The sequence below is a fragment of the Amblyomma mixtum genome, chromosome 2 (assembly GCF_055824585.1).
Source record: "Amblyomma mixtum isolate Tamu chromosome 2, ASM5582458v1, whole genome shotgun sequence".
Taxonomy (NCBI): domain Eukaryota; kingdom Metazoa; phylum Arthropoda; class Arachnida; order Ixodida; family Ixodidae; genus Amblyomma; species Amblyomma mixtum.
The window spans coordinates 318,755,578-318,771,648 of NC_143013.1; the positions used below are offsets into that span (position 1 = coordinate 318,755,578).

A 16,071-nucleotide genomic window follows, 5' to 3' on the forward strand; every position below is an offset into this window, starting at 1 on the left:
TGGTACCTTTTAGCAGCATATTGCGTGAGTGCTGAGAAAGGCGCAATCCCACAGGAATAAAGTTAGCTAACGTAGTCTTTATACCCAAACATGGGAAGAAGCTGGGGTTAAAAAATTTATGGCCCATCTCGCCTACTTCATGCATAAACAAGCTCATGGAGCACGTGGTCCAAACTAGGCTTAACAGATTCCTAGAGGAGAACGAAATGTATTCTGAAACGATGATAGGATTTTGATCAGGACTCTCTGTAACCAGTGTTCATCGACACCAATGTACTTGCTTTAGCACGCGTGCATAAGTATCTATAAGAATTTGCGTGCTCGAATGCATGGCGTCACGTACCTTTCGCGCGCCCGCTCAGCCGCGGACACCATCTGCTGCGGCTTTCTTCGACGCATTCGCTTCAGGAAGGAAATGCAGGCATTTAGACATAAGATTCGGCCGTGTTCTCTAAAAACAAAACGCGACATTTCATGTCTGATGTAGTGTTTATTTTCACGATAATATTTCCGTGCCAAAATCACTGCGTAGCTCCGTCGGCCATGGCAGCCATGCTGGTGACGGCAGCCAGACATAGAGTTAAAACAGGCAAAGGCAGCCAAACCGGAAGAACGGGCTTTCTGCGCTGCAATTGGCATCCTTCAGCTGTCGCTTCCGGCCTCACCGGACGCCGCGCGTCAATATCTGGCAGAACCAGAACGGCGGCTGCGGGCGTTTTTCTCGACGTGGGGCGAAAATCGCCGACTTGCAGCCGTAAAAACACTCCATGTATTCCGGCCTCTAGCTGCTCCGTCAACGCGCGGAACCGGCATGCACCTCCTCCCCGCACGCGGCTGACAAGCGGCGGTGGCCCGATAACGCTATACATCAACGGCGAAGCTTAAGCTTCCTCCAAGTTTTCTTTACCATCTTCGACTGAAGTCCGTTTGGATGGTTTTGAAGCATACAAGTTGAGATATACTGAACATTTTTCAGCAAAACATTGACTGGTGTCAGTGTTCCACAACTTTACCTTTTCACGCCTTCTGGATCTGATGGCTGGTCCGCCTGCCGACATCTGTCCTCTCCTTTTGTCGCCAGCGGAGGTGTGGTCACTCTGATGGGCAGGACATATGCAGCCGTATGCTGCTGCCGACAGCGTGGTGCGGAAAATGTGACACCTGCCGAGGCGGCACTAATCGCGAGAAGAAAGGCGGAGGGGCAAGGAAAACTCGGCAGTTTTGCACATCAGGTCACGTGACCACGTTTACCACAGGGACAGGTCTGGGATGATCGGTTGGTTACCTTTCTTGAAGACTGGAATGACCTTCCCAATACGCCAGTCAAGAGGAATAGAACAGGTATCAAATGACTGCTGAAAAATGAAGGATAGGACAAAGCTGCAAACATGTTTAGTGTTTTTTAAGACTTTGGAATTGATTCCATCAATGCGGGAGGAGGATGAACACTAGTGCGTCTATATATATATGATTTGATTGAGATAGAAAAGCGGAATAGTGCCAGAAAGCAAGTCAACGTTGCTTGAGCAAGCAGAAGTAGCTATAAAATGTTTTTTTTTAATACCCTCAAAATTTGACATAAAATTCGGAGCTCTTGTAACAGTGCATGCGAACAGTGATCTAGATCAGAAACCTGACTGCTCCGGGTGACAACGAACAGCATCTGTGATCGTTTCATTCTGCGAAGAGTACGATCTGCGTTCTTTCCTTTTTTTAGCCTTGGTTTACACATGGAACTCAAAAAAATCTATGCAACCTACGTCAGTGTATGAATTACTTTCGAATTACGTACAGATGATGTACAGATGATGTACTTTTGGCATTGGGAACGTGTATTAAGCGGAATATATGCATGCGTTCATGCCGCCGCGACGGCTCAGTGTTTATGGTGCTTGGCTGCTGACCCGAAAGACGCGGGTTCGATTCCGGCCGCGGCAGTCACATTTCGATGGAGGCGAAATGCTTGAGCCCCGTATAGTGTGCGATGTCAGAGCACGTTAAAAACCCCACGTGGTCGAAATTATCCAGAGCCTCCCTCTACGGCGTCTCCGATTGCCAGGTGAGTTGCATTGACGTCAAACCCTTTATAACCATAAACCAAAATTATGTTGTATAACAAAGGGTTTTTGTATAACCGCTAATTTGTGCATATAACTTCACAGAACCAATGTAATGAGTCCGTGCAATGAAATTTGTAACTTTTTAGGTGCACTAAAGCGCCAGGGATAAAACCAACCATGCATTTGAGAAAACGCTTCTATCCATTTTCCTGACACTTATTGCGCTTTACCTTGCGCCCCATATATTCGGCCCAACAGATCTTTGCAGCAATTATGTTTCACTATCAAGAATTTTTACGCTCGGCCATCGAGCTAAAAGAACGCATATCTCTTTTTTGGTCACTTATTTATTGCATATTTCAAGCGTGAATTAAAAACATCCCATATAGATTTTCATTTTTTTGCAAAAATGTAGCAGTTTACGCTGCAATCATAAATGGACAGGGTAATATGTTTGGCACGACTCAAATAGCAGTGGCCCAGAATTGTAAAAAATATAAATTTCAGTGAGAACGAAGCTTCGACAAGCCAGAATAAACTATTGAATGCCGGCACCCCTCAAGAATTCCGGCACCCGCGTGTCGTCAAGTGAACTACCTGCCGCCCACAATTGGCGCATCACTTTCATGTTGAGCGCTATTTTGACGGGAAGTACTGCGAATTCGAAGCAATGTCCGCTACCGATGCCGCCCTGTAAGTTATAGGCACAATTAAGATGTCTCGATCAGGATCATTCAGAACAGTGAGGCAGCGTAAAGCTGCTGAACAGCAGCTTGACAAGCTCCCACCCCCCTTATTTACACAGGCAAGAGCAGATCATACAATATACATATGTACGCGCACACGACACACACGCACGCACACGCACACACACACACACACACACGCACGCACGCACGCACACACACACACACACGCACACGCACACACATCACGTTTCGGTGAATTATACACAAGTAACAATGGTGAAAGCCAAATTATGTCAAAAAATGGCTGAGGCTTAGCTAAGGTTAAGCCTAGTCAGATGCGAAGCATATTGATGGCTAGGCTTGGTAATACATGGCTTTCCTTGGTTGAATACTTCGTATCAGCCCTGCTTCTAGGCGGCATCCCAACACCTGGCAGCCTCGTAAGTGCCCGGAGAGCGAGGCAAGCTCAGCTTTATACCGCTGCTGTAGCGTCACGTGCACATGGTCAGCTGCAGCGCCTCTGATGTGGAGCCTCCACCGCCGCGGCCGACCGCGCGAGCCGGCAGCCCATCTCTCCTCTGCTGTGACGTCATGTTGTCACGTGGTCAGCCGCCGCGCCTCTGATGTGGAGCCTCCACCGCCGCGGCCGACCGCGCGAGCCGGCAGCCCATCTCCCCTCTGCTGTGACGTCATGTTGTCACGTGGTCACGCTAAAGGTCAATGGTAGCTCCACCGCCGCGCTCTACGGGCTGTAGTGTAGCTCTAGTAATATGCTTCGCATAAAAGGCCCGCGTAATCACCCGCAAAAGCGGTTTGGTTTGTGCCATTTTTCTGATTGGCCTGGAGAGTTTGGCCCGATTCCCAGAGACGTCATAAGAATGACGTAACCCCACTGGCGTTTCGCGAGGTAGTGAATGGGAGGAAAGCTGCAGTTTGCAATTTTCACAGAAAGGCCTTTTCGCGCAATAAAACATTGGCAACGTTCCCTAAATGGTAATCTATGTCTCTAGCGTAGCTACTATTTCTGTTGATTCCGAGTACGCTTTAACTTATGACCAAAATTATCCTGGCAGGTCGGCGTTAGGAATTTTGCGGTTTTCCAAATAAATATTGTTTAACGAATGTCTGCTTCTCAGCTGGGTTGCAAGTTTGGTCAGGAGCCGTGAACAAGCGATACGTAATTAATATGATATACTGTGTCGCAATAAACGCCAGAACAACTGGCTAGTTTACCCGTATTACGATCAACTGCGACTGCCTGGGCGCGTGCCCCCTGAAAGCAGACTTCTCCTGCCGCAGACAGGGGGCGCAGTGAAGCACACCATGGAGCCGGTTCAGAGGAGTTGTTTCATTTTATTATCTTTCTATTATGGTACACGGTTGACCTCCGTCCACACCGGTCTGTACAAAACGGTCTCTTTCCCATTCCGATTGAGGAGGAGGGGGCGGGGGTGGTGGGGGAAATGTGTGGTGGTGGGACGTGTGAAGAACGGGGTGACACACAGCGCTAACATATATCACAAGTGGTCGAGAGACGAGAATAAGTCGGCGGGAACGAAGGATGACACAGCGCGTCCAGCACCTCCTTTCCCCCTCGGGTCTTTTTTTATTATTGTTCTCGATAATCCGCTCACCAACATGAGCGCGCATCCGGGCACCGCATAACAGACTGCGGTCCGCACCTTGACCGAGTTTTGGGCGCAAGCACAGCAGCGCGCGACATCTACCGCAGCCGGAGCGACGCAATTTATAACCGTCGGCAGACTGACGAAAGCTTTTGGTGTTGTCTTTACAGGCCGTGCAGTGGCCACAGGAAGAGACAGACAGCAGCATGTTCAAATTTGCTGCCACAAGTTCTACGAGTCGCACGCTGTCGTGTTCGCACTCAAAACCACGCACTCAATCCTTACTCCTGGTGTTCCTTTCTTTTGTTTTCCCGGCTCTCGATTCCCAGACTAGCCCGGCTGTCCTTGCCTTCGCTTAAGCGATGCATTTCTTCCGCCATGCACTTCAAGAGAAGAGTAGCTAGAATATATTTTTTTTTTGTTACGCGCAGAAGCTCATCGACACGAAAGAGTATGCGCCAGATCTATGTCATGTACACACGATCAAGCAGCGAGGAAAAACACTTTATATTATGAAGACCACGGAAACAGGTCTCAACTATACAACCGAAGTGAGCGAAAGAAAAAAAAAACGAAAATTCAAACATCCCTACAGTGCGAACACACACAACGCGTGCATTAGTAGAGCACGTACCGTATATTTCATTTCTTCCCCTCGAAAAATGCCGTTCTCGGTTTTAAATTAACGCAAGTGGTGGGCACACGGAGGAGACAATAAAAATGACGATAGAAAGAAAACACAGGGAATGAGATGGCATACACGTGATGGCTTCGCGTTCCGATGACCTCCGTTCTTCCCGGTGAAGCACCGGCGTAGGGATTTCACGAGCCGACGCCCGGAGCTCCTGGCAGCGATGCGTGTTTACTCTTTCCTTGTTCATCTTTGTTTGTTGGAATGGCGGGTGCGGCCGGCGCAGCAGCTGCAGCAGACACCGCCCACGGGGAGCAGACGAAAGTGGGCTCGCTGGAACACCGCCACACCGCCGCGATCGGCTAGTTTCGTACCTCTGAGTTCCATATTAGTACCATTATTACATTTATCCGAGAAGGAAGCGTGGTCACCGGAACACGGACGCGTGCGCAGAGTCGGCACGGACACATTAAAACTCGAAAGCCACACAAACGAAATTAAACGGGGTGTGTGCGCGTTACTTGGATGGATCATCACCGTACGGCACACTTGTCGTACGTCTGCTACATGCGTATCTTTTCCTTTTTTTTTTCGCATACGTAAAACGCATCTGACATTGCAATGCCAGAATGTGAGAAAGCTCTTCGAGCGTTCAAAACGAAAAGAAAAGATAAAGACCTCATCTCGGCACGCCAGAAAAAAAAAAAAAAAAAAAACAGAACATAGAGCGCTCGGAGAAAAGTACGAGGAAAAAAAAAAAGAAAGGGAGAGGTGAATTCACCGCTAACAGAGAGAACATGCACTAAAAGTTTCTGAGGTCACACACAATTCACTAATGAAGAGTTGTTCACATTTTTTCTCCCGCTCGGCGGCGCCAGAGTCTTCTCGTAGTCACCCCGAAAGTTCGTGCAACGGGCGGTGCGCACATTCTTTTTCGTTTCGTTGGATGCTTTTTTTCCCTCACTTAGTTCTTCTTCTTAAAGGTCTCGGGGGCCACTGTAGGGTGGCAGGGAGAAGAAAAAGCAAACAAAGAAAAGCAATGAAACAAAACAGGGCAAACTGAAATAGTAAAAATCCGAGAAGTTTACACACACCAGCGTGCTTGAATCAAAGAAAGAAGACAATAAAGTGGGCAAGAGCAGAATAGTAGTGCTAATTGGGTGCAAAGTAAAAACAACGAAAACGACGCTCGACAGCGCCTGTAATAAGAGAGTAATTACCTATTAGCATCCACCCAAGCGCAGCCATACGTTTGCAAGACCTTAGGATGCAGGCGCGTATGCAATCTATTTTCATTTTCGCGCCGTTAATAAGTACGCGCACCTTCACTATAATACGCACCATGCGCTCCCCGTTAGACCATTTTCGCGGCATCTGCGGCGCAAACAAAAAACAAAAATAGGAAGCGCCCAAATTACTCTGCTGGATTAGAATCGAAACCGAAACTGCGGCACTGGCTACGGAACACATATTACCGTGAAGAAGGAAACGCTAGTTTGTTGAACGAACGGCTGTAATTCGATACTTCGCTACCATTTCACAGCACGACTCAACATAATACAACCTCTCGTTGATACGATGAGCGACAGTAAGCCTGCTGTCAAACGGTTGCTGTCAACGCGAACTGTTCAAGCTGCATGTCCGAACCCAGTTCGGAGGCGCAGTTAAGACAGTTTTTGGCTCAGGGGAAAAGAGCTTGCCTGTTCGTCCTTCGCTGCTCGCTCCTAGGCTACGCAGCTGCATATGCGTGCATAAATCCTATCGCTTGCCGCGCTGATAACCCAAGAGGACGCTGCACCACTGTTGCACTTCGCTGGCGACATCGCGCGGAGCTGCGGCCGTACTCCGGAGGGCAAGCTGTTGTTGCCGTCGATTCCCCACCCCCACCCATATCAGCGCCGTTGAGACCGGGCATGAGACAGACTGCACCTGAATTAACGTCACCGTTCCCACGATGTGCATGGCCGCCCATGCAGGACGTCACGGCACAGCACGTCAGCGCAACCTTCGTCTTTTTTTTTTTTTTTTTGCCCCACGCCGACATCTTACCTTTCGTTGACACAATGGCTCCAAGACTATTCTGCCAGCAACAGGCACTGTGCATACGCTTTCTAGGTGGGTTGATGTCACCTCCACCGTTCAGCCTTTCGCCTGCTTTTCACTTTCCATAACAATGTAGCAAATAAGAGTGGGCCACCAATGATGCTCAGCTTTTACTGACTTTATAGTTATAGGTCAATACAGAAAGGTGTGAGAGTGGATACCATTCAGAGTAATCACATCCTTGGGGTGGTTATTACCTCAAACAACAATGCATCAGCACTGTTGGCATGAAAAACCAAAGTGCAGAATGTTAAATCATCACTACTCCAGTCATAACTGATAGCTTGCACCTCAATAAGGGCATTACAATAGTGCAGAGGAGTATTGACATTAAAAAGTGTTTTGTAGCTGGTCATGATAGGTGGCCCACTGAACCTACAAGTGCACAGAGTTGCAAGGCAAGTGACTGGAATAAAATAAAGAGGAGGGAAGTCAACGATGCTGACAACAACCGGCCAATGAGGGCAGTGAGGAAGGAGAAGCACAGTTGTGAGTAAAGTGCCAGAAGCCAACGTCAAAACCGGGCTCAACCCTGGGCAGTACCTTTGCCAGTCATGCATTTCATCCTTGGAGGGGACATCGAGGGACGCGTGCGGTATGCACTCTGATCCGATGCTGTTAGAACAAACAGGCAAAAAATAATAATAAACCAAACCACCCATCTCAACAGAAACCGCTGTCAGTATACTACCAAGGCATGCCTGACTACTGGCTCTGTGGCAGCAACCCTGCCGTGGACAGGGCACAGTCTCAACCAATGAGCGCTTCTTAATGCATCCCGCATTGGCTTGCAAAACAAAGTGCCAGTCACCACCGACAAGTTCCACTTGACCTTCTCAGCCTTCATGCACTGGCAGAGGAGATTCTACCATGCTTTTTAAAAGCACATGGCAGGTGTCAATGGCTAAGGGTAGTGCTGTTTGCAGATTGCTGTAGGTTTGTTTTTGTGGGAGCAGCCATCCTCTGCTGTTAATTGGGATAAAAAAACAAAGTCTATAAGACATTTCAGCTGCTGAAATGCATACTTTAGCATAGCTTGGTAGAGCACTGCACAAGCCTGACCCTTAAATTTGAGCCCAGCTCGAGACCAAGGCAAAAAAGGCATGAGCCTGACTGGAGTCAATGGCTTCAAGGGCAGGTCCTGGTTTGACAAATTATCTGACCTCTGCAGCAGCGCAAGTGGGCAACTGCTCGCCGCATCTGTATATAATATATGACAATTCTTTTATTCCCCCCCCCCTCCCCCCTTTTCAGGGCGGGTGGTAGGGTACTAAAATGACCAGTTACTTGACCTGTGATGAGGCATGACAAGAGGCCCACATGCCAACATGGAAGCCTGAGCTTTGGCTGGGCCTATGGCTCCAACCCTAAGCCTAGTCCAGGCCCGAGGAGTGAAAACCTCGAGTCTCTAACAAACATTTGCCCGTCCCTGACTGTGCTACCATCAGTGTTTTGAGTAGAAGCCTATTATCAGACTCATTCTGAGGTGCGTAACCTTTATCATGGAGTTACTTGGGCGCAGTATGTATAAACAGCATTCTTCAGTCTACCTTAACACAAGCCTCGTAGCTTTGACATCAGCATTTAGTCAAAAAAAGATGCTGCTGCAACATTCTATTTGAAAGGCATTCTTGAGTTGATTCCCCATGCACAACAAACCACATTAGTTTTACACTTGCTTCAAAACTGCATTTCCCACTCTTGTGCAGCATCACTTCAGACAACAACATTGCAAAAATGGGTGCAACCTATACACAAGGGGTGACTGGTCTGACCAGTGAAAACAAATACCGACAACCAAAGCCCAAGAGAAGCAGTGCCTGTGGTCGATGCTAGTGTATTCTAAAAGGGACTCTGATGACAAATATAAGTTGGCCTGGATTGATAAGGTACTGCATTCTAATTACAAGAAGATAACTCAAACCGAAAAACTAAGCTTTAGGTTTATGATTATTGGGGTTTGTCCCAAAGAGACTATATGAGGGACACCGTAGTGCATTGAAGATATGAAACAAAATGCAGGTGCTGCCCTCACTAGACAATTTCACTAGCAAAAATGTGGACACCAATTTTCAGGACAGAATTCCAGAGGGTGCACTACACTGCCATTTACTTCAAAACATTGACGACCCGCCCCTTTGGTAAGGACGCCACAAGTTCGGATAGACTGGTGGGAAGTACTAAGTCCAACTTTCTCAGCGATAAAAGAGTCCATTGCTTCCAGACAAACGCCAAGATTGCCAGGAATCAATTTTTGCCTCAGCGTCCCTTTAAGGTTGTCATTCTGAGTGCCTAATGCCATGGTGCCATTTAGCCTCCCTCAAGTCCTGCACTCTTTTACCAATTCCGCACTGACAAAAGGCAACTTTTTCTATGCAGCAGCATTCAATGCATCTTCTCAACCTCACTTCTGACAGCACAGTAAATAACTGCCCACCAACAGGGTGCAAGCTCTGTCAAGAGTGTGTGCCAGCCATTTGGATTCACTGTGGCTAGCTCAAATAGCCTCTTACTCTGCTAGGCTCACCGATTCCTCTCTCAAATAGAGCTAGATGCGAACTTTACTGCAGATCTGCATTAATTAACATGAGGACATGAAGAAGCACAGCCTTTGCTGTAAATCCGCTGCAGCGCAAAGCTCCACAGGACTAACATGAAGACGCTCTTGGCAGTCTACTTGCAATGTTTCGTAAGGTGATGCAATGTGTACACAATAATGCATGCACATACACTCCCACATACATACACCGAAAAAAGAAAAGAAAAAAAGAGGAAAATAAAATGAAACAGAGAAAAAAGAAACCCCAAGCAAAGTGAGAAGGTGACGGTAGTCTAGAAGACATGCTGCAACATGCAGTCAAACAATGGCAACAAAGCCAAGATCATTAATCCCCGATGACAACCAGCTAAGCTTGCAAGCTCTGCCAAAAAAAGAAATGCACAAACGAGGCGACCTGCCAGCGGCGACCCCTGCACAGCTAAGCCAGCCAACCTGCACAACACCTGGCACAGTAGCACCACTTCAAGGCTCGAGCAGCGCAAGTGTTTTGCCCACACCTTTCACACACAGCCTGTGCAAGAAGAAACAACAGAGACAACAACAACAACAAGGGGGTCAAAAAAAAGTGTTTTTCTTTTCTTCTCTTCTTCAATCCCGGCTTTATTGATGCCACTTGCGTGTCTCCTTCCCAGCCCCCCTCGGCTCACTTTTTTGTTTCACTTGATGTGTCAAAAAAAAAAAAAAAGCACTCCACACAGCGTCTCTACAAGTCTGTACTGTAGCACTTCCACAAAATATCAAACATAAGGACTGAAGATAAAAAAGAAGTACTGAACATATGTGACGATCACCCACAAGAGTGACAGAACAACTCAATGAAATCCCAACAAGCGGACACTGTGAAACAAGGCAAACAAGAGACTGTGGAAATGGGAGACCAAACAAAACGTGACTGCTGCCTCACACAACGCGGCACACACAACAAATGTTTCCTGTACACAAGCTGCTGGCTCTCTCCTCTCCATAACAGTGGCAGCAGCAGCAGCGGCGGCATCACCAGAAGCAGCAATGAAACAACACAAAGCTGCTGATGCACAGTTGATGCAGCTCTCCAAAAGCATCAAGCTCAACAAAGAAAATGCGTGTGACAGGACCACGACAGCTCATTGGACAGCGGACAATTTGCCCGACAGAAGTGATGCGATCATATCACCTTGCAGGCCTAAACAACCTAAAAATCCTTCTGCTTCACACATGAAGGCTGCATCACGCAACAACAGTCAAAGGAAACTGAAGGAGGCGAATGGAGCGAACAGCCAGCTCTACAGCCTAGGACATGTAGCTCTGCAGGAAAAGCAAGGTGGCACACATCCCCCAAACTCTAAAAGAGCAACCACCTGCCTTCGTTGAGATGTATTTACAACGCGAGCTGGACAAGGAACCGTGTCTTGGCCCAGTCACGACACCAAGGCAATCCACCCATTCAAGCCAGAAATGAAGCTCTGCGCTGCCTAGATAGCATTAAGACTGTGTTAAGGCTAGCCACTAGGACATCGAGAGACCGCGCCGGAAAGAGAGACCACACATAGCACGAGCACCTCCTCCTCTTCAAGAAGCTAGCTAGACTCCAGCTCACACGAAATTTGCACAAAGTGTTACGGCCGAGACTGTCACACAAACAGCGGGGAGCCCTTTGTGCCCAAGCGAGTTTCCAAGCGGCAGCTGGACAAGATCTGTCAAAAACACCAGTGCGTGTCCGTTGCGAATGCCTCATGTCTGTGTGCAGGTTTCACTCGCGGCAACGCAAACGCAGCCACACCAAGGCATCAGGTTTAGAACCTCTCTGCCTTGGCCAGAGCAGACCTCCCTCTCGTGCGGGACCACGCGCGTCTGGAGGCCACTAACTACAATAATAATAACAACAATAACAACAACAACAACCAGGCAACCAGTGCCGCAGCAGGAAAATGCACACAGGCAACCCGGGTTTTGCGAGGAACAAGAACAGCATCATTCAACTGCAGCTGCCGCTGGAAAAAGGGCTCAGCGCTCAAGTAGTGAGGAGAGGAGGAAAACCAGACCGCGAGGGGGGGGGGAGAAGAGAGAGAAAGGTCAGTTGAGTGGTAGTCTGGCCTAGGACAGTCCCAACCAAGTGCAGCAGCAGCGTGTCTCGGAGGAAGCTTAAGAGGAGAAGAGGGGAGCGGCGGGGGATGAACAAAACCACAACACAATCCAGCTGGAGGTTTCTCGAAGGAAGGGCAGTTGCAGTTAGAGAGAGAGAGAGGGCAGGCTCTTCCCTCTCAGATGGGGCAGCAGAGGACAATGGCCAGGAATCCCACCCAGGTGCCCATGAGGAGGGAGAGTTCAAAGTAATACTGTGTACCATCGATGAACTTGCGGGCGATGAACTTCATCGTCTCGTCGAGGATGATAACCGGAATGGACATCTTGAGGACAGCAAACCACTCGAGCACGGACAGCGGGCACACCGAGAACACCGTCTGCAACAGTCGTGAAGAGGGACAGCACATTCGTCAAACAATGGCACTGTCCTCCCCATCCGAACGCAACAAACCTTCCTTACCAGCCAGGTTTACAATGAGGCCAGTATACACTGGGGAGAGAAGCAGGTTCTTGGACACCACATCTATTTTTTATGTGTTCTGCGCCTCGCCATCAACAACAAATTTCTATTTAAACTAGTATTTCCTGAATACAACAGACCACCCATATACAGCACAGCCCGACTGCTAAATCAATTTGACTAATGTTTCAAGATCCTTCTGCTGCCAGCAGCTGCATACATCCCGGTACTCGCAGCCAGCAACAGTGCGGAAACTAAGGTGGGAGAACAAAATGGCAGCTTTGGCTACTTAAAAAAAAAAAACAACTCAGAACAGTACATTTGAATCCAGTCTCTGCAATCCACTGAACATTTCAGTTTGAAGCCCCTGCCTCCCTCTTTTTGACCCCAAGTTTGCTTTGTCCAAAACTGGGCTTAACCTGAGTTCTACGAATAAAAGGCCGCCTAAAGCTGCCGAAAAAAGGCTGAACTAAAATTCTCAGCTGCTTGGATCCATTTAAGCAACATCTCACAACAAAGTTGTTCCTTTGTGAACCTTTGAGGATGAGCTCTAACAGAAGCTGTTGGAAACAACTGCTGGCTTCATGGTCTATGGAGACTATTGTGTTGTGCACTAGCCCATTACCCTAAATAGACCGCTCTGACACAGGTGTGTATTCCATATGGCAGCTTCAATGCTGAAAGATTGTTCTTATAGTCACAGTACAAAGACAAAGCAAAGTCTACCATGGATACAGAAACGAAACAGATCATGCATCAAGAAGTTGATGAAAAAAAGAAAAAAAATCCAGCAACCAACCAGCATGACTTGTCTGGGAGATGAAGGATGAGTGCTCTTTACTCTCTATATTCTTCTCTTTAATCATAATAAAGAAAAGCAAGCAAGCTTTGGCACACTCTCAGTAGTTATCCTCTCAACATCGTCAACTCACAGATATAATCCAGCCAATTAGTTTTGCAAATCGGCTGGAAAAGGCAGCAAGAGCCCCAACAATGTCGGAGTGAGCTCGCAGTGCAGCGGAAACTCACGTTCAGGATGTCGCAGTAGAGCACAACAAAGTGGAGCGTCATGGAAAGGGTCATGGCTGCCACCAGCCAGAAGTTGGTCCAGGGAGGCATCACCAGGAGAGACTGGTTTTCGGACAAGCTGCACACAAGGAGAAGGTTGTCACCAGGAGGCATTGGCACCACACGAACAACAGTCTCAGCAAGCTTGCAAAGCTAGAGGCAAAAATGAAACGGGCCTGATTCATCTGCTTGAACAGGGCTCACGGCGGTAGCCACAATGTAGCTAACAGTACTCCATGCATCACAATGAGGTGTCCGAGTAAGGTAACAGTTCCAGTGACCTCCAGTTGCCAGAGGACCACTGCTTGTAGACCGGTTACCGGTGCTGTTCCTGACAAGAAACTAAATCGGGCCATGCTCACAGTGACCGATGGCATTTGAAGTTATGATGGTTCCACTGCAGTGTTCGAAGAGAATATTCACCCGCTGATGCCAAGCCCCAGTGAGAAACAAAAAATAGCACAAGCTTCAAGTGCTGTGTGCCCTACTTAAATATTCTTGCCACACTTGCAGGTGAGAAAAGTGGAAAAAGAAATCACTTGTGGGATTGACAAAACTAGAATTTCAATCTGTTTGCAAAATTGAAACAGTGAACGCTAGTTCACGCTCTAGGGGACCGGAAAAAATGACTGAAAAAAAACGACTGAACTATCAAACGGACAAAGTGCTAAAAACCATTAACATCACTGCAAATTTACCTATCTGGTTAATACCTGGGCGATAGCTGTCTGCTTTTAAGATGAGAACTGTGTGGGATCCAAATTTTTCACAGTTCCATCAAATTCTTTTCTGTGCGCCCACCATCAGGAATGTCAAAGCAGAGCTGCTTTAAAACAGTCAACGCTTCCACAGTCTCCTTCACAGTCCAACACAGTTGCAGTAAGTCTCCTCACAAGTGGTGTCACCGTATGTATGTGGGATCCACCATTCAAACGGCAAACAGCGCGTGGTGAGTGCAAAGTTTTGGTGAACTGGAAGAACATTAAGAACCATGCGGACAAAATTGAGGAAAACGTGTCAGTGCAGGAACGGTGAGGTGCCTTTGAAAATCGAAAAGAAGTGACCAGCAACATGCCAACCGGCTTTCGAAAGACGTGTAGCTGCACTCTGCAAGATGGCCAATGCATGGCCGATAGCCAGGTGGCTGGACTATTGTTCAGCAATCATTGTCACGCTGACCCTTTTGTGCACAGGAGACAGCCATGAGAAAGTTGCTGTGCTGGTCATACCCGGACGCGGGTCCCTGTTGAGAGCCTGTCTGCATTAACCAGTGTGGGCCTCCCTGCATCTGAATTGACGAGAACATGTTGCTATAGACTCGAATAGACATCAGCTGGACCATGCCACCTGTCTAAATTATCTGCATTTCCTAACTAATGAAGGTCGAATTAACAAGGTTTAAGTGTAATGGCAAAGCTGACACTTGCCGATAAATGTTGAATGAAATTGGCCTGAAAAATCCACTACGTAGGCCACAGTTAACGGCCTTTTAGGCAGTTTTTCCAGCCCCCTGGTAAAAATAGGGTCGCAGCTGAAATTGCCAGAGTCAGGAGTCACCACAATGCTGCCCAAAGTGCGATGGATGAAGCCCAGGAAGGTGTACCTGTTGAGGGCGTTGAGCATCTCGATAGTGACCAGCACAGACAAGGCCATGGTCATCGGGTGTGGGTCATGGAAGACCGCACAGTCGACACCGCGGAAGTTCTCCTTGTCTGTCAGGCAGGACAGGTGGTGGGTCAGCTGATAGTAGTTGAGGTGGGGCCCCGTGGGGCTCACCATGTACCACCAGGCTGCTGCGCCCACCGTAGCAGCGCCCACGTAGCCCCCAATGGCCATGTACCGGAAGAACAGCCAGCCTGAGATGAGGGACTCATCCGCCTTGCGGGGTGGCCGCTCCATGATGTCCAGGTCCGGTGGGTTGAAGCCCAGTGCGGTGGCTGGCAGGCCATCAGTCACCAGGTTCACCCAGAGCAGCTGGACGGGGATCAGGGCCTCGGGCAGGCCCAGCGCTGCCGTCAGGAAGATGCTCACCACCTCGCCAATGTTGGAGGAGATGAGGTAGCGGATGAACTGCTTCATGTTGTTGTAGATGGCACGACCTTCCTCCACAGCCGACACGATGGATGAGAAGTTGTCGTCAGCCAACACCATCTCCGAGGCCGACTTGGCCACTGCTGTGCCAGAGCCCATGGCGATGCCAATTTCAGCCTTCTTCAGGGCAGGTGCATCATTCACGCCGTCACCAGTCTGGGAAAGAGTTGACAGAAACAAATTTCATGAGCTGCATGCCAAAGCCATCCTGTTCTAACAGATAACAATCTTACCAATTAGGCATGCTAAAGCTTTTTATTGTCATGAGGCAGCAGAATGAAGAGTTAAAATGCATGTGCTTAATATATAAGCCTTGATTCAGTGTTCAACTTGCTAGCATTAATTTTCAGACTGCCAGGTTCAATCATATCTCAACACTCGTTTAGGCTGCTACTAGAGGAAGCTTGCTAAAATGGACTAAACCTATCTGCAAACAGGACCCACAGTTAAACATGTGCATTTTGAAGAGGTGTGTGAATACAAGAGCGAAATTATAACTGAATAAATAACCATCTATAAAGTTCACTGGCATGGCTTCCTAGAATCGTGTCCAAGATTCACACGCTTTCAAGTTTCAAAACACATGAGGCCTCAAACACTGCACCTCTGTTAACATGCACAAAATGCGGTCTTTCTCTTCCTTCACTTGCACAGATTTGCCATGGACATATCACTGTCGATGCTGCCATACCTAAATGCTAGGTCTGCCTACACACTAAA

At 48.1% G+C, this 16,071-nt stretch overlaps 1 protein-coding gene across 5 annotated transcripts in view; it reads right to left on the reverse strand.

Moving 5' to 3' along the window:
• Nucleotides 1-4,082: 4,082 nt before the first annotated feature.
• SERCA (ATPase sarcoplasmic/endoplasmic reticulum Ca2+ transporting SERCA) overlaps nt 4,083-16,071 on the reverse strand; it is a 141,913-nt gene continuing 129,924 nt past the window's right edge. For 4 of the 5 annotated variants that reach the window (XM_089575229.1, XM_089575230.1, XM_089575231.1 and 1 more), the window contains exons 15-19: nt 14,864-15,507; nt 13,222-13,339; nt 11,992-12,109; nt 7,652-7,723; nt 4,083-6,001 (exon numbers count right to left, since the gene is read on the reverse strand). In XM_089575229.1, coding sequence (XP_089431355.1) covers nt 5,970-6,001; nt 7,652-7,723; nt 11,992-12,109; nt 13,222-13,339; nt 14,864-15,507 — 984 coding nt within the window. In that variant the 3' untranslated portion in view covers nt 4,083-5,969. The remainder of the gene's footprint in view (nt 6,002-7,651; nt 7,724-11,991; nt 12,110-13,221; nt 13,340-14,863; nt 15,508-16,071) is intronic. The other variant, XM_089575232.1, reaches the window with a different exon arrangement.